This window comes from Gadus morhua, chromosome 11 (genome assembly GCF_902167405.1).
Source record: "Gadus morhua chromosome 11, gadMor3.0, whole genome shotgun sequence".
Classification (NCBI taxonomy): domain Eukaryota; kingdom Metazoa; phylum Chordata; class Actinopteri; order Gadiformes; family Gadidae; genus Gadus; species Gadus morhua.
The window spans coordinates 528,242-554,879 of NC_044058.1; the positions used below are offsets into that span (position 1 = coordinate 528,242).

General features: G+C 43.6%; 2 protein-coding genes across 6 annotated transcripts; both read left to right on the forward strand.

Annotated features, from left to right (window-relative positions):
* Positions 1 to 316: 316 nt before the first annotated feature.
* LOC115553694 (metalloreductase STEAP4) lies at positions 317 to 21,186 on the forward strand. 5 transcript variants are annotated; one of them, XM_030370161.1, is made up of 11 exons: positions 317 to 412; positions 2,544 to 2,759; positions 3,376 to 3,483; positions 6,842 to 6,912; positions 7,022 to 7,109; positions 9,922 to 10,200; positions 10,311 to 10,405; positions 11,086 to 11,196; positions 11,399 to 11,441; positions 11,530 to 11,694; positions 20,284 to 21,186. In XM_030370161.1, the coding sequence occupies exons 1-11, from the start codon at positions 332 to 334 to the stop codon at positions 20,539 to 20,541; spliced, it is 1,515 nt and encodes a 504-aa protein (XP_030226021.1). In that variant the 5' UTR covers positions 317 to 331; the 3' UTR covers positions 20,542 to 21,186. The 5 variants fall into 5 exon arrangements, with proteins under 5 accessions (XP_030226021.1, XP_030226024.1, XP_030226022.1 ...); XM_030370160.1 differs by lacking the exon at positions 317 to 412 and adding an exon at positions 2,195 to 2,345; XM_030370164.1 differs by lacking the exons at positions 317 to 412; positions 11,399 to 11,441 and adding an exon at positions 2,192 to 2,345.
* A 716-nt stretch (positions 21,187 to 21,902) lies between these two features.
* LOC115553696 (serum amyloid P-component) lies at positions 21,903 to 23,817 on the forward strand. The gene is made up of 5 exons (XM_030370165.1): positions 21,903 to 22,240; positions 22,404 to 22,458; positions 22,696 to 22,798; positions 23,028 to 23,322; positions 23,452 to 23,817. Exons 2-5 carry the CDS (start codon positions 22,404 to 22,406, stop codon positions 23,719 to 23,721), a joined length of 723 nt encoding a protein of 240 aa, XP_030226025.1. The 5' UTR covers positions 21,903 to 22,240; the 3' UTR covers positions 23,722 to 23,817.
* The last annotated feature ends 2,821 nt before the right edge of the window (positions 23,818 to 26,638 follow it).

Below are 26,638 nucleotides of genomic sequence, written 5' to 3' on the forward strand. Positions count from 1 at the left end.
TAGGGTCTGATGGAAAGTAGGGAAAGTCTGTTTAACTATCTTAACATGTGCACTCTGTTTATGAAAATTTGGTGTGTGTGTGTGTTGATGTGTGAAGATGGGATGTGGGGGTGAACGAGGGGGAGAGAAAGAAAAGGAGAAAAGGACACAGTGTCCTGGCAGTGCATGGCAGTGAGAAATTCCATTATTACGTAATACTAAACTCACGCTTGACTTTCCAGTACAATAAAAAACAAAACACACATGTATTGCTCCCCCCCAACATTTGTGTTTCCTTCTTCCTTTGGCCTTGGAGTTTCCCAGGGAGGTTTTGCCTGGGAAGACTGCCCCCATGCCCTACATGGTGTGGGGGCAGAACGTCGGCTATATAACAACTGCAGTCAGTCAGTCTGTCAGTCAGGGCAACGGAGAGGTAAGGACGACTGCTGCTTGTCTGCTGAAGATGTTATGATTAAATGAACTATTTGCTCTGAATTGTTGGATCCAAAGCTATTGTGAGGCAGTGACAGATTGCTGTTACTTTTTTTATTTGCTTTTTTGTCAACAAGATATCTCTCCAGCATGTGACACTGTGTGTGATGTAATTTTCATATTTTTACCATGGCAATAGCACAATAGTATACAGTATAACAGTATACTCAAGAACATAAAAACAATTGCTCAGCTTACATAAATATGCAATATCAGAAAAGAAAATTCAGCTAACAATTCTATGTATGTGTGAGTTTTTTTATCAATCAAATCAACAATCGTCTCTCATCTAATTCCGACCATCGAGTTGGCTTTGGCGGAAAGCGAAGGTGATTGCTGATAGGCTGAAGGCTGTCCTAATCAGTTTGAGAGGGAATCACGTTTGAGAGGGAAACAACAACTTGAGGGTTTCCGTGATTTTTCTTTTCTCCTTTTATTTTTCAGAAGGAGTGACGGGTACTCACGGTTATGGATAGAAATGTAACGGAGTAAAGAGTACAATATTTGCCTACACACACACACACACACACACACACACACACACACACACACACACACACACACACACACACACACACACACACACACACACACACACACACACACACAAATACACAAACACCCCCCCCACCACAAGCAATTATAGTGTTGGACAGATAGTAGGTGTGTGGTTGACCTCAACTCCTCACACAGGAGCTATTCTAGATCTCTGGGAAAACAGGAAGGGCTGAGCCAGGGGGCAGAGCCAGCTACCCTGATCTCAGATTAGTCTGTAATTGCTGGGTTTGTCTGCACACTCCATGAATGCACCAGGCGGGCTCCCATGTCGGTGACACACTGCAGTCAAAAGAACACTATTATTCACAGATGCAGGCAGTGTAATTTATACTTGGGGTCCCTCTGCTTCCCCTGCGTTGCCAACTGTGGCACCCCATCAAAAATGATAGGACACATCTGGGCTAGGGGTGGTCCTATGGCTTTGATAGGCCCCCTATGTTTCCTTCTATCTGTAACGTTTTACTGGTTCATAATTCTGTCAACACTGAAAAGCAACATGAAGCAGTTTGGAAATTGTTAAAATATATTCGATTATATGACATGTCATCTTCATCCTATAATAGCCACCAGATGTCACTGAATTTGTGGCAAGAAATCTTGTTGTGCTGGTTCTAACCACAAACCCAGCGACCCAGAACCACATGCACTCCATGGTCAACCTCCAGTATCTACCCAGGCAGGGAGATATCTCTGCCTGTGTTTGAAGAACCTCCTCCCCTCACCCCTTGGACCGTAGCGACCTCCACAAGGTCAACAGAGAGTTGCTGCCAGTGCCCACAGGGAACTCACATATTTGCAGCCCCACTGTGCGTTGCTCCACCTCCCCCTAAGGACAACGTCTGAGAAGGTGCATGGTATCAGATGATTGGGAAGAGAGGGCTCTTGGAATTCTCTCCCCACAAAGTAGGGTCTGATGGAAAGTAGGGAAAGTCTGTTTAACTATCTTAACATGTGCACTCTGTTTATGAAAATTTGGTGTGTGTGTGTGTTGATGTGTGAAGATGGGATGTGGGGGTGAACGAGGGGGAGAGAAAGAAAAGGAGAAAAGGACACAGTGTCCTGGCAGTGCATGGCAGTGAGAAATTCCATTATTACGTAATACTAAACTCACGCTTGACTTTCCAGTACAATAAAAAACAAAACACACATGTATTGCTCCCCCCCAACATTTGTGTTTCCTTCTTCCTTTGGCCTTGGAGTTTCCCAGGGAGGTTTTGCCTGGGAAGACTGCCCCCATGCCCTACATGGTGTGGGGGCAGAACGTCGGCTATATAACAACTGCAGTCAGTCAGTCTGTCAGTCAGGGCAACGGAGAGGTAAGGACGACTGCTGCTTGTCTGCTGAAGATGTTATGATTAAATGAACTATTTGCTCTGAATTGTTGGATCCAAAGCTATTGTGAGGCAGTGACAGATTGCTGTTACTTTTTTTATTTGCTTTTTTGTCAACAAGATATCTCTCCAGCATGTGACACTGTGTGTGATGTGGGTTTATGTGTGTGTCTGGGTATGCAGCCGCACACACATTGCGCCATGTCAACTGAGGTGAAACCAGGCATGTCTCTGTGTCCTCTGGGCATGGAGCCACCCCCGGAGCGAGAGCTGTTGTGTATCTTTGGGACGGGGGACCTGGGTCGCTCTCTGGGCCAGCGGCTACTCCAGACGGGCTACAGGGTGGTGTACGGCAGCCGCAGGCCCCACAGCTGTGGCCCCCTGCCCCCGGGGGCTCAGGTACGCACTGGGTCAGAGCAACACAACGCTTTGGTGTTCCTTGAGAAACGTTTCCCCTCTCTCTCTCTCTCTCTCTCTCTCTCTCTCTCTCTAGATATATATATATATATATATATATATATATATATATATATATATATATATATATATATGCCTCTATCCGCTGTCTTCCTCCCTCTCTGTTGGGCTTTGTTTTGACTCACAGCTCTACGGATTCCAGGAAAAGTCTGGCACGTTCTCAACATGAAGTTAATTAAAAACATGGCCAAATAGCGAAGTTCACTTTTGCCAGTAGAGAAGAAAACCTGCCTTTTTGCTAAAAAAATTCACAGTATGTGTAACAACTCCATGCAAAGTCCTAATTATATAGCTGTACAAATGTATATTTGTCCAAATATATTCCTTGGAGTAAATAGTGATACAGAACTGTGTTTGAAGAGTAGCGTCCTTGACAAATCAATGAGTTGAGTTGTCATATGTAAAATGTATTATCCAATCACTGTGTGTGTTTGTTTATGTATGTTTGTATGTATGTATGTATGTGTGTGTGTGTGTGTGTGTGTGTGTGGATGGAGGGTGCTCATGCCTGTCTGTTTGTCTGCTGGTCTTTCTTCAGGTTATGAGCCATACAGAAGCCGCACAGCTAGCCGCTGTAGTTATCGTCTGCGTTCATAGAGAACACTATGATTTCATGGAAGAAGTAGCGCCTCAACTGAAGGGAAAGGTGCTTCCACTCACAATCTACTACACCTCACTAATGACTATTCATACGGTTCATCTACGTCACGTTTTCTGGAACGCCGCCATTTGCACGACCGATCTCGCCAAGTATGGCGAGATCGGTTTATGTAAAAAATAAAAAGTTGAGAAAACTCAAAATTGCAAGGCAACTTACTGCAATCAATTTTTGAGTTTTGAGCCCAACAAAAGATCTTGAGTTTTAAAAAAGTTCCATCAACTAATATTATTTTGTTTGTATAATTACATTTTCTTCTTTAGACAAACTTGAAAGTTAGTCATACCAACTAAGATTTTATATTTTACAAAACTCAAAAAAGTAAGTCAGGGTTGTTAACTTAATATTTCAAATTAAGATTAATAACATAATTGCATTTTCAAAGAAGGCAAAACAAGTTTTAAGTTCACTTTATTAAAAGCAATAATTGGAAACTTCCATTTTACATTTCTGAATGCCAGACAGCAATAGAAGAAGCAACATGTAGCTAGTTCAGCAGCAGAGAGTCGCTGTCTAAATTCAGCAAACCAAAATGCAGAACAAATTTGACATTATGGTCAAACTTGTTCTGCACGAGACGGGAGCCCAGGTTAAACGGTGACGCAACTCTCGTGCCTCATACACCGCACGATCCCGAGAGCTGCCTTTATTTATCACACACCCACAGCACACAGCGCACCGCACACCCAACCAACGGACATGCAAGTCTCGGTAACGGTGGCGGCAACACTACACACAATAAACAACACACAAACAATAAAGACCCCAAACCCTTTAACCCCACTTAACCTAACAGAAACAAATTGACAAAAGGCAATAAACCCCTTTTTCCCAACCGGCATCACCCAGACTCCCCGGGGGGTAGGCGTCGCCACAATATTTACCATCTTGTAAACATGTCATTGTGCAGTGCATAACAATTGTAACAACAGCAACAACATTGCTGACATATCTGGGCCCCGTTTCCCGAAAGCATCTTTAGCCTAAGTGGATCGCAGAGTGGGTCGTACGAGCATCGTACAGTTTTCACACCGTTTCCCGAAAGCATCTTTGGTAACGAACGTCTTGAAAACGCTCACGAGTCACGAGTAGCTAACGAGTGCTCCAGGGTACTCGTAGGACGCTAAGAGCCTCGTTAGCCTACTATAGCCTCAGTGGCGTAACCAGCGGACATTCCTAGTATTGGATGCGTTTTATTATAACACATTGGTAATGGTGTATCACGTGCGTCTGAGCCTAATGTGGGCCATTATGTTCTTAGTTTGAGAGAGACAGTCCAGGAAATGTTTGAGCAGGCAGGGCACTTAAAATGTGTGAGAGAAAGTGGGGGGGATTTGTGAAGACTGACATAGGCTACTCATAAAACGTAGAATAAAATATGTAAAAAAAATAAAAAATAAAAATATTAATTATAAAAATATTTAAAAAAATGCAAAGGAGCAGGCAAAAGGCTGGGATATGATGGGGATTGGTCACGTTGACGGGAATGTTTAGTGACATGTGGGAGGGTGGAGGGGGTTAAAAAAAAAGTCTCAATCACTCTTCGACGTGCATGAAAACCAGCCGCGTAGTTATGAGGGAGGCCGTCCTCTCACAGATCTTCCTCGTCGTCATCGTCCTCAATGTCCTCCGGTTCAACCAAAGCTACCCCAGCCTTAGCTGCAATTTTGTGCAACATAGCTGTCACACATATCACAGTGCATGACTTGGCCGGCGAAAACTGGAGCCCTCCGCTGGACTTGTGAAGGCATCTAAAGCGCAACTTCCACCTCCCGATCGTGCGCTCAGGATTAGGACTGATAGATATGTCGGCCTAGGCTAAATCAATTGTGTTTTAATATCTTTAGCATTCATATTATTGCAATCTATTCTTTTCATAGGCTACTCTGCGGTTGGCCTTGATGGGGAGATATTTTAACCCTTTTTAACCCCATTTTCCTCCGACATAGCCCGTTTCAGCACCATGTCAGTGGACAGGTACAATCCTACGATCGTCGTAAGTGCAGCGAATGCGCGTTCACGTTAAGAGGAGTTTCGGGAAACGCTCCAAAGAAATTATCGATGGTTCGAAAGATCTATCTTTCGAACCATCTTACGAGCGAAGATCAATCGATATCGGGAAACGGGGCCCTGAAGTGGCCGTGTCAAATAAAAATATGCATAACCTGTGCGCATAAAACGCATAAAAGCACCTGTGTGGCTCACAACACAGTTCCAACATGGAACTGTGTTGTGATACGTAGCGAAGACCCACGACGTGCAGGAATGTAGGTGACACCCCTGAAAATTCCGTTATGAAACCCCGTATTTTCCAAAGTGTCGAAATGCGCATGTGCACCATAGTTGGCCCAGCCTCAGACAGAGTCTGACTTAAACCCGTGTGTCTTGCTAACAAAGATACTACAGTGAGCCCAACTCTTGACCCAAAACTAAACATTGTGGATTGGACTAAATTGAATTGCACAGTTGACATGAATACTTAATGTTTTATATTCATTTTACTCAGAAATCATAATGAGACCAACAATTTTAAGTTTTCGTTTTTACAGTGCACCGCTCATCTGAATGTTAGAGAGAGACAGAGATATTATCGATTTTAGGCTCTGATCCTTATTTGTTATCCCTAGTTTTTTTTTTGTCCATTAGTATGCTTGCCTCAAATCAATCTTCACGACATATATATTTATTTAGTCCACAACCCCTCCCCATACAGTGGAGATATCTTGAAAACGTTCAAGAGCACTGATGCCTACCAATATGCTGTGGCTGGATGGGTGAAGGACGCTAAAGTGAGGCACTTGGCCAACAATAATCGTTATCTGATAAGTACTATATATTTGTGACTTCTTGTGAACAGTTTGTGGTGGGTTACTATCATTGATCATTGAAATCAGTCATCAAATCATATAGACGATAATTTCACCAGGGACGCTTAGGACCAGTTTTCTTCAAGATTAATTTTGTACCCACAACAAAACCCGATTTGAATTATTATGGATTATTTTGGACAATGAATGAGGTATTAATACCAATACTCTTTGGCTGGGACGATGTCAACATTGGGTATATGGAGCAGAACATAGTGGGTTATATGTCAACGTTTTTTGTATGCATTTTATTCATTAGTAAGCTACATGGATATGCCATCTTTCAGAACCTTTCATTACCTGCACTAAAGAGGATAAAAGAGCGCATCCTCATTGTTTGATTGTGGTTGTAGGTGTTGTTGTTGGTGCTGAGTTACCACTGAAATCAGTTGGTCAGTGGGTGGGATCGGTCGTCAATGGCGGCGCAAAGCTACAGTGACGTCACGTGAACCTGCTCACCCATTCCCATTGATCATTAGGTATTGGTGGACGTCAGTAACAACAGCAAGAAGGGCCTCTACCCAGAATCCAATGCTGAGTTTTTGCAGAGGTGGGGAACTAATTAACTCAACTGCTTCACACTTCTCGGATGCAAAGTATGCAAATAAAAATGGTGATTGCTTTGTGTGTAAGTGTGTGTGTTGCTTTATTTTCTTCAGCCTGATCCCTGCAGCGTCTGTTGTTAAAGCCTTCAATACAGTCTCAGCCTGGTCTTTACAGAACGGACCTTCAGATGCTCACAGACAGGTACTGTGTTTGTCCATCTGTATGTCTTGTCTGTGTTTTTTTGGTATTTTGAAGTTAGTGTGGTGGGGTGTAGTTGTATAAGTATATGTGTTAAAAAAGAAGATAAATAAGTAAAAATGCGACAAGTGAATGAATCAATGTTTCTTGTATCATTATCAGTAGCAGAACTTATAACAATTTTATTAATGCATCTTTTTTCGACTTTATGTTACCAAAATACTAAGGACAATAAACTGGATTTGAAATGCAACTGCTCACAACACTTTAGTTAGTCTTAAACTGTAGACATCAACACATTAAGGCCCGCTGATTTGTAGAACGATTACGACTCAAGTGTATCAGCCATGGGTCTTTGACGGATTAGCCCTCAGTCCCTTTGAGCTCCAACCAAAGCTTTCCTCTCCCGCTGACCAGAACTGCCTGTGTGGAATTTTTTCCGTTTGAGTTTGACCTGGTAGGGAAGACCCTGGGGACCCTTAACCACACAATCTGTATTTCTGTGTCTGTGTGTGTGTATGTGTAGATGTACAAAATATTGTGTGTCGGGGTGTGACATGGAATGTGTGTGTTTCTGTGTGACGGAGGATGTATGTGAATATACAATATTTTTCATCTGCTATTACCTCTTTCAGCAAAGTCTAAAATTAGGTGTATGTTCTGTAGAAAGCCATGGCACTGCAGGTGGTAACGTGCGCTATATCCTCTGGAGTCAAATACCTCCTTTAGTCTTCATCTGTGTAATTATAATAATGAGCATGTATTAGGGCTTTAACGATACGCGTATCAAACCGAAAATCGCGATACTCAAAGCCACGATCCTGTCTCGCGGTGTGAGAAGGCAGAAGCGCGATACGCCCTTTCTAACTCTGCGGTCAAATTGTCCGATTGAAATTTGCTAATAATTTGTCTAAATAATAGTCTGCTGACAGCGCCCCCTCCTATCGATGCCGTAAGTATGCGACTGCAATCCTCCGTGGCTACGGAGGATCGCATTTCTCCACAGCCGTCGAAGTGCTCATATGCGATATGAACGACATTTATCCAGAGGGGGCCTGTGTGATCCTGTCTCTAGTGTTTTGTGTGATTTGACTGGCAGTTTGTCTGCTTATAGGTCGGAATGAAGCGGCCACCGATTATTGACAGGATGGGTACTTTATTCTACCGGACTCGTTCGCTTCTTCACTAGACACACGCGCTACCGCTCGCTCTCCTCGCTCGTCCACTCACTCGCTGACGTCACTCACACACGCATACGCACATTGCCATTCTGGCGCACACACATATGCTACTCGTAACGCCTCGTTATTGCGACGTTCATGACCTTCAGGTTTTTCTCCATCTATTGAAAGTTAGTCTATTAAACATGTTGCATTCTATACGGCCTGATTATGTCATTATTTAAGCTACATAGCCTAATAAGAAGTGCTAATAAGGATATTTGACTAAACCAACCAAACAGTTGAAAAAAGCATCCTCCCACACGTTATGTCTTATTCATTTAGCTATACTTTAATAGTATTCTTTCTGTTCAAATCTGTTCAGTGTTCCAAATTATTTGTTATTAAATGTTACATTAAGTTAATTGGTATATAAGTGTTGTTTAAATAAAATGCTTTTTAAATTTCAAAAAATCGTGGGATGTATCGAACCGTGGGTCAAAAATCGTGATACAAACCGAATCGTGAGTTTGTGTATCGTTACAGCCCTAGTATGTATGCATTAGTGAGGAAGCCTTATACACTGTAAAAAATAAAAAGTTGGGCAAACTCAAAATTGCAAGGCAACTTACTGCAATCAATTTTTGAGTTTTGAGCCCATCAAAAACGTGATTTTCTTCTTTAGACAAACTTGAAAGTTAGAGTTATACCAACTAAGATTGTTATATTTTACAAACTCAAAAAAATAAGTCAGGGGTGTTAACTTAATATTTCAAATTAAGGTTAATTTTATTTAAAAAAAAAAACATTTCAAAGAATGCAAAACGAGTTCTAAGTTCACTTTATTAAAATTAATAATTTGAAACTTCCATTTTACATTTCTGAATGCCAGACAGCAATAGAACAAGCAACATGTAGCTAGTTCAGCAGCAGAGAATCGCTGTCTAAATGCAGCAAACCAAAGAGCCGAACAAGTTTGACATTATGGTCAAACTTGTTCTGCACGAGATGGCAGCCCAGGTTAAACGGTGACGCAACTCTCGTGCCTCATACACTGCACGATCCCGAGAGCTGCCATTATTTAACACACGTCCGCAACATACAGCGCACCGCACATCCAACCAACGGACATGCAAGTCTCGGTAACGGTGACGGCAACACTACGCACAATAAACAACACACAAACAATAAAGACCCCAAACCCGTTAACCCAACTTAACCTAACAGAAACAAATCTACAAAAGGCAATAAACCCCTTTTTCCCAACCGGCATCACGAATACCCTAGTCTCGCAAAGCCAGACCAAACTACAGCAAGTAGAATGAAGTACGAATACCCAGACTCCCCGGGGGGTAGTGTCGAAATGCGCATGCGCACCGTAGTTGGCCCAGCCTCAGATAGAGTCTGACTTAAACCCGTGTGTCTTGCTAACAAAGAGACTACAGTGAGCCCAACTCTTGACCCAAAACTCAACATTGTTGGTTGGACTAAATTGCATTGCACAGTTGTACATGAATACTTAATGTTTTATATTCATTTTACTCAGAAATCATAATGAGACCAACAATTTTGAGTTTTCGATTTTACAGTGTATAAGCCACACCTTGAGTCTAGCAGGCTGAAAGTGAAGTCTGTAGTCGTCCTCCCATCTCAAGGTGTTCCTGTGTGGGGACAAGGCTGAGGCCAAGCAGAAGGTCAGAGAGCTGGCTACCAGGTTGGGCCTCAGCGTCCTGGACAGAGGCAGTCTGTCAGCCGCCAGGGAGGTGGAGGACTTCCCCCTGCAACTGTTCCCCGAGTGGAGGCTACCTCTCTGCATCGCCACCGGCCTCACCGGCTTCTTCTTCTTCTACCTGCTCATCAGAGACATTATCTATGCCTATGTGGAGCAGGACAAGGACATCTCCTTTAGGATCATGGTGTCCCTGGCCAACAAGGTAGAAACATCCAAACGCCATCTGGACCAGATGGCCCTCCGTAGTAGCTAATGTGTTGCTTCTACTCCAGCTCCATGTGTTACAATTCTATAACCTGTGTGTTCATGCAGGTGTTCCCCATCGTATCTCTGATCATGTTGTCTCTGTGCTACCTGCCAGGCGTAATGGCTGCCATCCTTCAGCTGTATAGAGGAACCAAGTACAGGTCAGCGAGCACAGACTGAAGATAACCTTCAATAGCTGAGCCACAGTGAGCTTAGTTTAGACCTGTCATTCACATTCTTCTGGTGTTCATGAGATAAATATCTAGACCCTACAACCACCTTAAAACTAATCTGTTTACACAAAGGCACAATGGGCTCACACAGAGTCACAGAAAACGTGTTTGAATGCAACCATTAAGGTGTACAAGTTTACTTTGCTTTCGCTAATGCTGGCTAATGCTTTTTAATTCTAGAAATGCATCTACGACCTACAGATTCTTTAGAAATTGTGATACAGCCTGACAATGTTTCAGATATATTTGCATGTGAGTCCCAATAGCTTTATTCTTGTTGATGACCGTGGACATCTGAGCTCAGCACGTTATAAAGCTCAACGCATCTGTGAGAGATGCGGATGACAACATACCTCTCATAAATCTAGATGTGATATAGTGTTTACACCTCCAGAGTTGGTTTGGGAAACGGCTGCCTTCACCCCTTATAACCCTCATAACAAACAAAACAAACCAACAAACCTCTCTCTTTGACCATTTCACATCTATTCTCAATTTGCAATTTGATTACAGAATCTAAATGCTAAATGTTTCAATGAAGCCATTATGTTTCGGGCAATGTACATTTCTTAAATAATAATTGATCATGATCCACTATTGACTGGCAGGCGCTTCCCTGATTGGCTGGACCACTGGATGCTGTGCAGGAAGCAGCTGGGCCTGTTGGCGCTGGGCTTTGCCTTCCTGCATGTGCTCTATACTCTGCTCATCCCCATAAGGTATCCTGTACAGCACCCCTCTATAGCCTCCACACACCTGAAGGAGAAAATGCACAACCTTGTTCACGTATACCTATCCCTGGATAACCACTTTAAGACCAATGTTCACCTTTAGTTTAGGTGAGACCATTATAAAGCTATGAATGTTTAGGAACATCTTGGTAAATAATATATGATATTCTTGTTTACATATGGCCTCCAGATACTATGTGAGATACAAAATTAGAGAATACACAGTGCTGCAGGTAAGGCAAGAGCATCAATAAAGCATTTCTAAATAGGTGCCGATAAGCCACCTGATTTGTATTTCTACCACCTCTTTTTCTCTGTCAGATCCGGGAGAACAAGACAGAGGTGTTCGATACGACCACCGCCTGGTATACTGATTCCTACTTTTCCGTTGGGATTCTGGGATTCGCATTGTACATTCTGCTGGGAATTACCTCCCTTCCCTCTGTCAGCAATGCACTCAGCTGGAGGGAGTTCAGCTTTGTACAGGTAAAGCTTTTTCTGTATGTCTATGGATATTGGTGTGCATGCGCGTGTGTGTGTGTTTGTGTTTGTGCATGTTTTTGTGTTTTTTTTTTTTTTCTTGAGGTGAACCTCAGGCTCTTGGGCATTTTCCTCAACCTTCTCCAGGACAACTTCTCCCTTATTTTCTTGTGTGTTTCTGTGTAGGCCAGTGTATCATCCAGGGAAAAACTATTGGAGAAAAAAATGTTGTCTGGAATAGGTTGACTTTTAATTGAAAGTTGGCATCCTAGAAAATGTCATGTGTCTTAGAAGTCTGTATTTTTCTCTATATTATCGTACAGCATCTGCTTCAAGCCCATGATTTCAGTTAAGATATCATCTTACTACAATAATAGAAGGCCTGTCACACCAGTTACTCAAGTGCGCACACACTACACGCACACACACAAGCACGCGCACACACCGCACGTCAACAAAGGCAGCGACACATACACGGAAGCGCACACACACACGCGCGCACACACACACACACACACACACACACACACACACACACACACACACACACACACACACACACACACACACACAAACACAGGTAAGGCGTTTAACGGCTCCGCCATCGGCACAAGCGCAGGTAAGAACACACACGCAAGCACGCACTTGCGCACAAACATACACGGAAACGCACACACATGGGCACACACACAAGCACGCGCACACACTGCACGGCAACACAAAGGCAGCGACACATTCACGGAAGCGCACACACACACACACACACACACACACACACACACACACACACACACACACACACACACACACACACACACACACACACACACAGGTAAGACGTTTAACGGCTCCGCCATTGGCACACGCGCAGGTAAGTACACTAACGCAAGCACGCACATGCGCACAAACATACACGGAAACGCACACACATGCGCATTGCGCACACACTACACGTACGCACACACACACACAAGCACGCGCACACACCACACGTCAACACAAAGGCAGCGACACATGCACAGAAGCGCACACATGCGCACACCCACACGCACACACACGCACAGGTAAGACGTTTAACGGCTCCGCCATCGGCACAAGCGCAGGGAAGAACAGGCGCGGTACACACGTTGAAGCGTTGAAGCGTTGCGTTGGGGGCGTTAAGGCGGCTGCATGCTTCAGCGTTGGTGTTACGTTGTTGCGCAAAATTTACTCAAAGCAATTCATGCTCCCTTTTAAGTTGCGCGTGTTGCGCGTGTTGCCAAGCAATTTACCGCCAGAACAGTAGGTGGAGTAATATGTGGAGTAAAGTTTTTCGTTGAAGACGACCTCGAGAATGACGTCTTTGTCTGTGGGAGTCGTTGGTTTGTTTATGTGCCAAAGTTTGATGATCTCCTTTCGCGAGTCATCCGATATCTTCCCGACTCTCACCAAAACCGGCCCTTGTCAGGGAGCAGCTGGCAGATTATGTTTTGTCAGATGCTGGCGTGTTTCCCCACCAGTACAATGTGCTACGATTGGGTATGCGCACTGACCAATAAATATATATACATTGGTCACTTGAAAGCATGACTTTTGATTCATTAGTTATCATGTTACACAAAGCCTACCTAATTTGGTTTACGTCAAACTCATTAATTCATATCCATATAAAATGTTTATACAACAGCTACTGCCTTGACAGATGAATGAATTATTTAAGTGTAGGCCTATAGCCAAAGGCTTTAAGCTATAGCGCATAATGTCCACATAAATTATATGGTAGGCAGCATTATTAGAGAAAAGGGGTTTATTTATCAAATACAGAAAATAGTCCCACCATACACGTACACATTTTTCATTCACTACACACTCACGCTTTCAAATTTCATTCACTCAAAGAGGCTACTGAACTTATGTTTCACACAGAACATGAACACTTATGTTTCACATAGAACGTGAACACAAAACATTACGTAATTAATTCAAATAGGCTAACACTAAAACAAATAAGGCCAGTAGGCCTAATAGAACGAATATCGGGTGACAAGATCATTAAAATGGCTCACAATCCCGCATCAGCTGTTTGATGTCGCGCATCAAAATAGCACTTTGCCCCTGTGGAAGGGTTCGCATGTGCCAGATCGTGTGGTAGGTGGCGGTATGAAAACAGGAAATGTGATACTCCAGACAGGAAGTAGTAACCAGACGAGCAGACCAATCACAGCCTTGCAGGCTGCGCGGCTCGCGTAAAAGCTAACGTAAAAAATGACGCAAGTCTAGAAAAATCGCCCGACGCACGCAAGACGTGAGAAGTCGCGCAAGGGGTGCGCAAGGGCGCGCAAGGGCCTCTTGCGCTTGCGCTTACGCTTACGTAACTGAGCATAAATCGGCCTGGTCTAGGCGCGGTACACACGTTGAAGCGTTGAAGCGTTGCGTTGGGGGCGTTAAGGCCGATTTATGCTCAGTTACGTAAGCGTAAGCGCAAGCGCAAGAGGCCCTTGCACGCCCTTGCGCACCCCTTGCGCGACTTCTCACGTCTTGCGTGCGTCGGGCGATTTTTCTAGACTTGCGTCATTTTTTACGTAAGCTTTTACGCGAGCCGCGCAGCCTGCAAGGCTGTGATTGGTCTGCTGGTCTGGTTACTACTTCCTGTCTGGAGTATCACATTTCCTGTATTCATACCGCCATTTTTAAAAGCCAGAAGGCAAGGACGACCCGGCAGGCTCATATACAAAAGCATTAACGTGAAGTGAAGTTAACTTTGCTGCCAACACATTATGTCGTTTTAAAATGTAGAGAGATATGCACATTTATACAACCCCAATGATCAACAACTTCATCACCCCTGTTCCTCTGTCTGTTGCCATCATTCACTGTGTATGGGGAGAACACGATCTGGCACATAAACAAACCAACGACTCCCACAGACAAAGACGTCATTCTCGAGGTCGTCTTCAACGAAAAACTTTACTCCACATATTACTCCACCTACTGTTCTGGCGGTAAATTGCTTGGCAACACGCGCAACACGCGCAACCTAAAAGGGAGCATGAATTGCTTTGAGTAAATTTTGCGCAACAACGTAACACCAACGCTGAAGCATGCAGCCGCCTATAGGCGCGGCAGTTGCACGTAATTACGCACGTAAACGCAGTAACGCGCCCAACGCACCAACGCCCGGAGTTCAGAAAAAACTTTCAACGCTCCAACGCGTGACGCTTAGCCGCGGTAGCCAATCAGCGTGGAGCTTGACCCGACGTCACTGGCAGAGAGTAGTGAGCTTGCACAGAAGCATACGGCCGACATCTTTCTTTATTCTGGGTGGAAATAGTAACATAGTTACGCCATTAAATGCGTTTATTGAAACATTTCTAGCGAGAAATGTGCATTTTACTTTCATAATGTTCGCTCGGTGAATGTGAAGGATGTTTGGTTTGATAGTTATGACGAAGAGGGAACGCTCCGTTCACTTGCATGGACAGAGTCTCTGGATGCTAAGCAACCTCAACGTCTTGGCGGACTATTTCTCTCCTGATCAACACTACGAATGCTGGAAACACACCAGACACACCATGTGAAGTTATTCAACCCGATTATTGTTATTTATATCAGAGATTATTTAATCTAACCCGATCTAAACTCTATCACCCAAACACGGCGGCGTTTGTGTTTCCTACCTCGGACTCCAGCGCAGCCACGGCCGACAACTATCTTTATTCTGGGTGGAAATAGTAACATAGTTACGCCATTAAATGCGTTTATGGAAACATTTTTAGCGAGAAATGTGCATTTTACTTTCATAATGTTCGCTCGGTGAATGTGAAGGATGTTTGGTTTGATAGTTATGACGGAGAGGGAACGCTCCGTTCACTTGCATGGACAGAGTCTCTGGATGCTAAGCAACCTCAACGTCTTGGCGGACTATTTCTCTCCTGATCAACACTACGAATGCTGGAAACACACCAGACACACCATGTGAAGTTATTCATTTTATTCAACCCGATTATTGTTATTTATATCAGAGATTATTTAATCTAACCCGATCTAAACTCTATCACCCAAACACGGCGGCGTTTGTGTTTCCTACCTCGGACTCCAGCGCAGCCACGGCCGACAACTATCTTTATTCTGGGTGGAAATAGTAACATAGTTACGCCATTAAATGCGTTTATGGAAACATTTTTAGCGAGAAATGTGCATTTTACTTTCATAATGTTCGCTCGGTGAATGTGAAGGATGTTTGGTTTGATAGTTATGACGGAGAGGGAACGCTCCGTTCACTTGCATGGACAGAGTCTCTGGATGCTAAGCAACCTCAACGTCTTGGCGGACTATTTCTCTCCTGATCAACACTACGAATGCTGGAAACACACCAGACACACCATGTGAAGTTATTCATTTTATTCAACCCGATTATTGTTATTTATATCAGAGATTATTTAATCTAAACCGATCTAAACTCTATCACCCAAACACGGCGGCGTTTGTGTTTCCTACCTCGGACTCCAGCGCAGCCACGGCCGACAACTATCTTTATTCTGGGTGGAAATAGTAACATAGTTACGCCATTAAATGCGTTTATGGAAACATTTTTAGCGAGAAATGTGCATTTTACTTTCATAATGTTCGCTCGGTGAATGTGAAGGATGTTTGGTTTGATAGTTATGACGGAGAGGGAACGCTCCGTTCACTTGCATGGACAGAGTCTCTGGATGCTAAGCAACCTCAACGTCTTGGCGGACTATTTCTCTCCTGATCAACACTACGAATGCTGGAAACACACCAGACACACCATGTGAAGTTATTCAACCCGATTATTGTTATTTATATCAGAGATTATTTAATCTAACCCGATCTAAGCTCTATCACCCAAACACGGCGGCGTTTGTGTTTCCTACCTCGGACTCCAGCGCAGCCACGGCTGACAACTATCTTTATTCAGGGTGGAAATAGTAACATAGTTACGCCATTAAATGCGTTTATGGAAACATCTTTAGCGAGAAATGTGCATTTTACTTTCATAATACTCGCTCGGTGAATGTGAAGGATGTTTGGTTTGATAGTTATGACGAAGAGGGAACGCTCCGTTCACTTGCATGGACATGGACTCATCTAGCTGCGTTGGCGCGTTGACGTGTTGGAAACGTTGAACCGAGTAACCACCACACAATGATCAAGCGTCAGGTTAGGCGCGTTACTCGCGTTATCCAACGCGAGTAACGCGTTTGGTGTGGCCGCACCGTAAAGGTACGGCCACACCAACCGCGTTGCTCGCGTTAGGGGCGTTGAAAATCGGCATTTTTGCATAGGGAACCATTGGTCTAGGCGCGGTACACACGTTGAAGCGTTGAAGCGTTGCGTTGGGGGCGTTAGGCGCGGCAGTTGCACGTAATTACGCACGTAAACGCAGTAACGCGCCCAACGCACCAACGCCCGGAGTTCAGAAAATTGAACTTTCAACGCTCCAACGCGTGACGCTTAGCCGCGGTAGCCAATCAGCGTGGAGCTTGACCCGACGTCACTGGCAGAGAGTAGTGAGCTTGCACAGAAGCATACGGCCGACATCTTTCTTTATTCTGGGTGGAAATAGTAACATAGTTACGCCATTAAATGCGTTTATGGAAACATTTCTAGCGAGAAATGTGCATTTTACTTTCATAATGTTCGCTCGGTGAATGTGAAGGATGTTTGGTTTGATAGTTATGACGAAGAGGGAATGCTCCGTTCACTTGCATGGACAGAGTCTCTGGTTGCTAAGCAACCTCAACGTCTTGGCGGACTATATCTCTGCTGATCAACACTGCGAATGCTGGAAACACACCAGACACACCATGTGAAGTTATTTAACCCGATTATTGTTATTTATATCCGAGATTATTTAATCGAACCCGATCTAAACCCTATCATGCACCCAAACACGGCGGCGTTTGGGTTTCCTACCTCGGACTCCAGCGCAGCCACGGCCGACATCTTTCTTTATTCTGGGTGGAAATAGTTACATAGTTACGCCATTAAATGCGTTTATGGAAACATTTTTAGCGAGAAATGTGCATTTTACTTTCATAGTGTTCGCTCAGTGAATGTGAAGGATGTTTGGTTTGATAGTTATGACGAAGAGGGAACGCTCCGTTCACTTGCATGGACATGGACTCATCTAGCTGCGTTGGCGCGTTGACGCGTTTGAAGCGTTGAACCACCACACACTGGTCAAGCGTCGGGTTAGGCGCGGTACTCGCGTTGTCCAACGCGAGTAACGCGGTTGGTGTGGCCGCACCACACCGCACACACATCGCAGCGACACTCGCCCAGGTAAGACGTTTGTCAACGGCGGAGAGGTTCGTCGACGGCGGAGCCGTTATGTTTAAAAACATAACAGCTCCGCCGTTGACAAACTCTCCTAGGTAAGATGTTCTGTCTATAGACTATATAAATTGCGATAAAATAAGGGAAGAGACAATTTCTCACCTCGACAAGCAACGGCAGGTCTTTCATTTTGTCATATAAAAACCGTTAAATTCAAACATCGTACCGACCGGCATATCAACAAACAAGTGCCGTGATCTTACAGAGACAGTGTCCCTACAACACAATGAAAACATATCAATAACACAGTAGGCTATGGTGAATTATGTCTATAGAATCCACCCAGTGATGGACTGGACGGTCTGGCATTCGGGCAGATGCCAGAAGGGCTGTGGGTTTGGGCGGCATGCTTGTCGGGTTCGCGCGGCTGTTCGTCGCAACGCGGCCCCACATTATCTCTTGGCCCACTATCAAGCATCTAGTGTTAAACAGCATCATCACTATTTATACCAGATATGAGTGTCTATATACTACAGTCATGGTTGCCCTTAATATTTACATCGGTCTACATTATTTTGGAGCCTTATTCAATCAGATGTTTAAAAAGTGCATTGTTTGAAATTGAAATACAACTTGTGTGTCTGCTATGTGTGACTGTAGGCTACTACTGCCTGTCTTGGCCAGGACACTGGAAGAGATGTTTAATCTCAATGATGATCATTATTTTCAACTTCAATGGTAGTTGCCTTGGATTTTAAAATGTCAATGCACTTATCAGCCCTGAATAACAGTAAAAGCTAATTAATAATTTATTTGCATGCATAGTAAACTACACTTTCCATTAAAGGTTGGGTATGGAATTCGCTTTTTTGGCCATTTTTGCAAAATAACTTGAAATCCTTATCATAACCCACTTACAGCCACTGAGTTAGAAGTACTGACATGAAAATTAAACAAGTCAATCATCTGTGGAACGAGCAGGGCTCGAAAAACTCCAGCCAATGATTTCCAGAGCCACCGAGTTGCATTGGACAGTAAGTACGTCAATCAAACGGTCGTACTGCAGTCCACCTCCCCCGCGCGCGACCCCTTCGTGCACGTACTCAAACCTCTTGACCCAGAGCAAGCTTCTGTTTGTTGTTATCCTGCGGTAGATACTGGAGCTAGCTAACTAGCAAATGACTCGCTCTCGCGCATCTGTGTTCGCTCGTGCATGATTACGCGTCCATGTACTTGGAATGGGTGGAGTCAGAGTCAGCGTTGAAGGAGAGGGGGTAGGACCATTTGAGTTGTGTATTTTCAAAATCTGCTGGCATTTCGCAAATCCCATACCCAACCTTTAAACAATTACCCCTGTTAATTACAACTAGAGGTTGAGACAAAAACTCTAGTCTCATTTAGACAAGGGCCAAAACCCATGAATTGCCTTTAACTTCAAACTAAGTACTCACTTAAATTCACATGATATTATGTGTGCCTAAGTTTAGTCCTGAATGCAGCCCATTGAGTGAAGGGTTAGCCATTGTTCTATCATCCTCGAATGTGGAGTCATGTTGAAATATGAATATAACTACAGGGTTTCAATTTGTAAAGGTTGCCACTGTGCACATGTTGTTAGAAACCAAAAAAACAAAATCTTAAGACAAAGATACATGCACTAGCCTAGTTTTGGACAAAAATTGATTACTAATAAACAGTAATTAAGTAATTAATGTTGCCATACCTTGCTGAATAGGTGACCTCGATGAATGAAAAGGCAATTTCCATTTTTTAGTGCCCTCAAACTATAAAGATCGTTTTCTAGATTTGTTTTATAAAAATGTTTCTCTTTTGGCCAATTGAATATGAAATCAACTTCTCCTGAGGGGACGCACTCATTCATAAATGTAACTGGGTCAGGTCAAGCTCGTTCTCTAATTCCATCAGCCATCCTCCCCTTTACTCCAGCCCAAATTAGAGCAGTACTTTAAATGTTAAGTTATTCATCAAATTTAATACAGGGGGCATACATTATCCTCGGCCATAAAATTGTGTGTGTGTTTGTGTGTGTGTGTGGGGGGGGGGGGAAACAGTGTGTGTGCATTCACATATTTGCACATATGCTTACGGTTAGGGTTATTGTTGAGTGTGTGTAACACTGACGTGCCTGCAAGGAGGTTGTTGGCTCCTCTCCCTCTAAAGGTCAGACGCTCTAACACATCCAAGAATTAGCCCCACTACAGAGACATTAGCTCTGTGCTATCTGCAGGGACAGGAGTGTGTGTCCGTGCTGCCGCATGTCTCCCATCACACTTCTCCTTTCTTGTCTCCTAGTCCAAGCTGGGCCACCTCACGTTGTTGCTCTGCACGCTCCACACCTACCTGTATGGCTGGAACAGGTTCCTGAACCCCTCCACCTACAAGTGGTGGACCCCGCCGGGCTACATGCTGTGTCTGGTGGTGCCTTCCGTGGTCCTGGTCCTCAAGCTGCTGATGGTGCTGCCCTGTGTGGACCGGAGCCTGGGCCGCATACGGCAGGGCTGGGAGCGGACGGGGCCGGAGGGCGAGGGCACAAAGCCACTAATGGCATAGGAGGAGCACAGATACAGCCCTCCCTACAACGTATGCACGCCAGCGCACACACATGGATTGCCACACATTCTGAAACACGCACACAGGGTTGTGTGCAATTCCTCCAGCATCAGTGTCAGTTGCGTAACCCACCGATCACGATCAGAGGAGGTCATAGTCAACAACAGGCCATCCCTCTCTGTGCATTGTGGTTGTTCTTAACTTCAGTTAACTGCAACCACATTGTACTACTTCCTGCCTACATACTCACAACTCTATCATCAGATTGTTAACTCTTTATGTTGGCACTGGAAGACATTTGCTTTAGCACATTATTGTCAGTGCCATGCAATTTCGCTTTTCATTTCTGAAAATGGTCTGAACTCTACAGTGATTGGAGATTGAGGGATTGTTTTGCCTTCTACATATGTAAAATATCCATCAATGAGGACATCATGTGCATGGTTATACATTACTTCCTACTGCCAATACATGCTTCTGTGATATAAATTTCCTTCCTTTGGTTGTCCACATAATGTATTATTGAATTCTTATTTTTTTACTGCTTTTTTAATAAACCTTACTCTACATTATCCCAAATAATTGTTTTTGTTTCCATTCCTCGCTGCTGTGTACTGCTCTTTAAATAAACATTATTGCATTTGACAATATCGTATATTTGTGTCTTATAGTACTATTCAACAATCTTTATTTTCTTACTTTAAGGCACTCAACTTTTTGCTGTCTCTGTCATTCATTGTCTGTGTCTCTCTCTCTATCTCTCTTGTGGTATTTCTCTCTTTCTTTATCCCTCATGGTCTCTCTGTCCTGCTGGAGAACTATAACTATCCCTCAGCCTGTCATAGAGCTCAGCTCAATCCGTGGAGCGTTCTTTGCTATGCAGAGGGATCTCCGCGCTCCGCTGTGATCCAGCCTCCAGAGCATATACTCCTGGCTGAGGTGGGGCCGGTTTCGTGGAGATGTTCCCTCTGAGTTACTGGGCTTCTGGGCTACTCCTTCATAACAAGTGGCTCTCAACACATCAGTCAGGAGACCCCAGCACACTGGCTCAGCACAGCTCATGTCTGCAGAATTGATAATGCTGTGCTGTTAAGGCTACTGTCAAAAAAACTAGGATTGTATTTAAAATATTCAATTTTTTCTTGATAAAAATGCTTCCTAAACGCTTGACACCAAATTATGGCAAAAAAAATATATACGGTAACACAAAAGCATTATAAATGATAAGTAAAGGACAAAAGAGTTAAAAGTATTGTAAAGATCAAACATGTTTTTTTCATAAAGGAGTTCCTCAATAAATGAGGTTGAAAGGGAACTGAGTCAGCGCTGAATGAGCCAAGGCTGTTTCGACACCCAGGCCCTGATCCAGGGCGGAAGACTGCTGCTAACTAGTTTGGTTGATGTTTTGATGTTGGCCTAACATCAATGGTTATGGGCAGCAGTGATCAACTTTTGTTTCCGTGTTTATTTATTTTTTACTAAAAAGAAGGGATGAAGCAAAAATCGATCAAAGTCATTAAACATAAATACCGTTTTTTTGAGAATTAAAACTGTAACTGTAATCTTTGAATTCCTGCAAAAGTGCTGACAAATGTGATTGAACAAAAAAACCTCAGCAGTTGCAGGAACTGAAAATAAAAGCTTCAACTTTTCCTCTGCCGTCTTACACAACGTCCGAAACCCTGGCAGAGAACACAAGGTACGTTCCAACAATATCCAACACATTCCACAAAGGGACTTGAATGTCTTTTAGGCTCCTGAGATGAATGTTTTAACTACTTGCAAAGTGTTGACTTGGACATAATAGTATTAAATATACCATTTTTAATTTCCAAAAAGTTTAATTTGTGTATTTGTAACAGATGAAGCGTCTACTCACGGTGGTGCTGCTGACCGTGTGTGCTGCGGCACCTGAAGGTAGGCTCATCGTTTTACCTTACAGCTTCCTTATTCCAACATGCAGACATTCTTCAACACTTAGTCATCGGATGTCCCTCGGGTGTGTGAATTTGCGGTGTACAATAACAAAATGATAATTGAAGTCAGGGTTAAATCTTGTGCATTAATTCCAAACTAACTTGCTACTCTGTTGCTTAAGAAGTCTTTCAAACATAAATTTGAGTTCGGAACGAGATTTTATGCTGTTCTTTTCAGATCTCACCGGAAAAATGTTCAGCTTTCCACAGGAGACTAAAACGGACCATGTAAAGCTGATCACACCAAGAGAAGAATTCAAAGCCATTACTGTCTGTCTCAGGTAGAGCAATAATAATAATTATAATAATAGCAATTACAATTGGGTGCCTCGCACTTTGCTTGGCCCCCTAATAGTAATAATAATAAGAAGAAGAAGAAGAAGAAGAAGAAGAAGAAGAGGAAGAATGATAAGATAATGATATATTTTATATGATATATATTTTTTATGTTTCATTTTATGTCCTTATTATATCCATCATATTTGATGTCATTGTCGTGCTTCTCTTAAGGTCCTTCACAGACCTCAGCAGAAACCACGGCCTGTTCTCTCTGGCAACTCCTGCCTTCGCCAATGCCTTCCTGATCTTTAAGAAGAGTGCCTCAGACCAGATAGAGATGAACATCAGGAATAAAGGCATAAGCTTCTTCGGACAGGAATACAAGCTGAACACCTGGCAGTCTGTCTGTACGTCCTGGGATGGAGCTAATGGCCTGGTACAGGTTTGGATCGATGGAAAGCCTAGTGCCAGACGATACTGTTCTGATGGAACCATAACGGGACACGCTTTGATCATGTTAGGACAGGTAATTGCGATCAATTACCTGTCCTCCTTCTACAAAACACTTTTTTTAATGTTTTAGATGTAACATACATTAGAGATTGAATCCATGTTGATATTGACTTTCTTTTTCTGTATTCATCCTTCCCTACAGGAGCAGGATTCCCATGGCGGCGGATTTGACCCTCAGCAGACCTTCGTCGGCATGACAACGGACGTCCATATGTGGGACTTTGTCCTCTCTCCCTGTGAGATCCAGCGCTTTGTGGATGACCTTAACTTCTCCCCAGGCAATGTGATTAACTGGAGAGCCCTTGAGTACCAGATTGTAGGGAAAATAATTTTGGAAAACAAACAGGGCGCGTGTTCATGTCTAATTAAAAAGAAGGTGTCGAATATGTTTGGTCAGTCCTGTCAGGCTTGAGGGATATTAACCAAACGTGTTGGCAATCAATGTAAAATGATTGTTCATGACATGAGATTGATATCAATAAAGGTGTAAATGCCTCTGCTAAATGTGCTCTGTCGGCTGTTTCTTGCTGCTTCCTCATTTGTTAAACATGACATTAAACTATTCAGTCACCAAGGCCGCAGAGTTCGGGAGGGAAATACGAAATGTTAACAAACTTTCACTGATTAGGAAAAACTAAAAATGCAACTATACCATTGATTGATTTTGAGACTTCCCAAAACAGTGTTTTTTATCTGGTAAAAATATATTAGATATCTAGGCAAGGACTGTCAGAAAAGCAGGCAAGCTGGACAAGCCAAAAGGCGCCAGGGGATTTAACCCCCTCGGTTTTACACAGGCAAGGCAGTGAAATTACCGGGTGTGCCAAGCCGGCTTGGCAGTGTAAAAATGCCTTGTAGGTAGCTTTCACACATGCAATTATACGTGTTCCCGAGCATTGGTGTTGCCATAGTCCTCATCATGTGATGCAAACAATATGCTCTTTATCTTTTTCTGCTTTAAAAGCCGAGCCAGCAAGCTACTGGCGACTTCCAACAACACACTAAGAAAAAAGAATTTGAACTACTTTTTTATATAGATTTGACCCTGTGTCCATAATACACTGAAGAGAAACAGTTCCAAGCCAAATGTTTTCTTGACAAATTAAGTCCACATTCTGTGATTGAGGACCAACTTTATTTGGACTATACCCAGTGTCTGTGCTGCCATAGTGGTGTACTAGTTTAAAGATGCAGACTTACGGGGCCAGCTGTATGCACAGAAGCAGGCCATTTGTCCTGGCTGAGCACAGATATTTCCGATGGGGTTACGTTAAACATCATAGTGGTTCGTGGAAGCCCATCTCCAGGCGTAGCAGTGGCTGCCTTACGTCTGGTTCCAGTCTTTCCCTGTGGAAACTGTCAAACGAGAGACAGCTCTTCAACTTGGTGTGAATTTGGTTATTCGTTCATTTTCATAGTTCCAATGTTATCTATTATAAATTGTTTGTCCACAACAATTATTGTGCCCCCTAGTGGCATGAAATTGGCCTTCACCTGTTTTTCTAAATTGTCATTTACATAAAGTGTAGGATCTGAACTCCCTTCCCTTTGCCTCTCAATCAAATGGTCTCAGAAACACATCATGTATGTCCTTGCATTCAATCCCCTCTTCTAGTATTTATATTTTACCCTATACATATTGAATTAATTAATTGTACCACTGGAACATTCTGCTTCATTCTAAAACTAAGTTAACATAAATAATTCAGATCAGTCCCTGCAATTAAAGAATTCAGCTTAAAGGTCCCATGACATACTATTTTATGTATTCTTTAATATAGGTATTAGTGGGCAACTAACACAGTACTCAAAGACGTTCCCGAAATTCAGCCGTGGTGCAGAGTTACAGCCACTCCGAGCCAGTCGCACATTAATCTTCCCCCAAATGCGCTGTTTTGGTGTCTGTAGCTATAATGCAAATGAGGAGGAGCGAGGCGGGTCAAGGAGGAGGGTGGGGGTGTGGCCCTGAGCAGCTTGCAGCCACAGTACCATGCGCTCTGTTTACAGTGGATGTATCACAATGGCCAGGCGCACACAGCCTTTAGCCGTGTTCTGTAAATATTCTAGAACACACGGGAGTCCTGGAGCTCTATATCTAAATATTATCATTTATTCTACTTCATTTAAGAATGCTCGATTCTGATTGGCTGGGAGGGGTGCATTAATCCGGCATATTGCCCGCTGACTTGTCGGTTCTACTTGCTGCTGACTGAGCACAGTAGATCAATACGCCGCTTGTATCGTTTTCTATCACATACATTTCAAACATGAGGTCCGTTGTAAAAATAAACCAAGGAGTGCATGTTTGATCGATCGTCATTAAAGCTGACTTGATACGAATGTAACAACTACGTTGTTAAACTAGTGATCAGTTGCAACCTTGTGTGGTTGCTATAGAAACGCGTTACCTACAGTTGAGCTAACTTTATTCACCGTAGTTCTAAAGGGAACTACTTTTCGAGGGAGATGAACTTAAACAGAGCATACATTTAATAAGCATGCAATACGAATAAGAAAAAGGCTAATTATTAAAGTATATGAATTGTTTTATTATGTTGGCCGGCGCGAAGTAGAATAAACGGAATAATCACCTCAAGGCAGGGCAATAAACAGTTTGATATGCCCGGCTCGCGGAAGGTTACCGCCCTCGACTTCGTCTCGGGCGGTAAGCCGTCCACGAGCCGGGCATATCAAACTGTTTATGGCCCTGCCTCTCGGTGATTATTCCTTACATAGCCTACATAGATATCTATATCATATAATATATATTATCACAGCCAAAATCTGTGAGAGCCGATATTATAAATCTCAAATGACCGCGTTGGGTTCTCCGACGTTCCTGGTTCTTCCACGTCCACATCAATGTGAAGTAGACTGAACCACGACAAGGAGGAGAAAGGGATTGTTGCCGGGCAGCGCTTAGGCACCTCCGCCTCCGGCGGTGGTCCCTCGACAGCGGGAAGCGGGGCTCAAGCAGGAGACATTCGCCGCCAACAATCCCTTTCTCCTCCATATCTTGGTTCATGTTCTTGAGGGAGTCAAAGCCAAAGTTCCTTCCCCCCAATTCATTCTCAACCTTGGCTGAGATAACCCCCATTACGAGTCTCGTTGTAGAAATACAACCTGTGCTCTCTCTCCACAGGCTGACCCGAGGCTGCCGTGTGACGCCGCAGACGCAACTTCCGGGTAGCCGGCTTGGTTTGGTTTGCTTGGTTTGGTTAGCAGGACGCTTAGCGTCGACCTGCTATCTCGGTTTGTATCGGTTTGTATCTACTTTTCGGTATTTATATCTGTGTTCTGCATACTCTGTATTGTATTCGCTGCTTCCT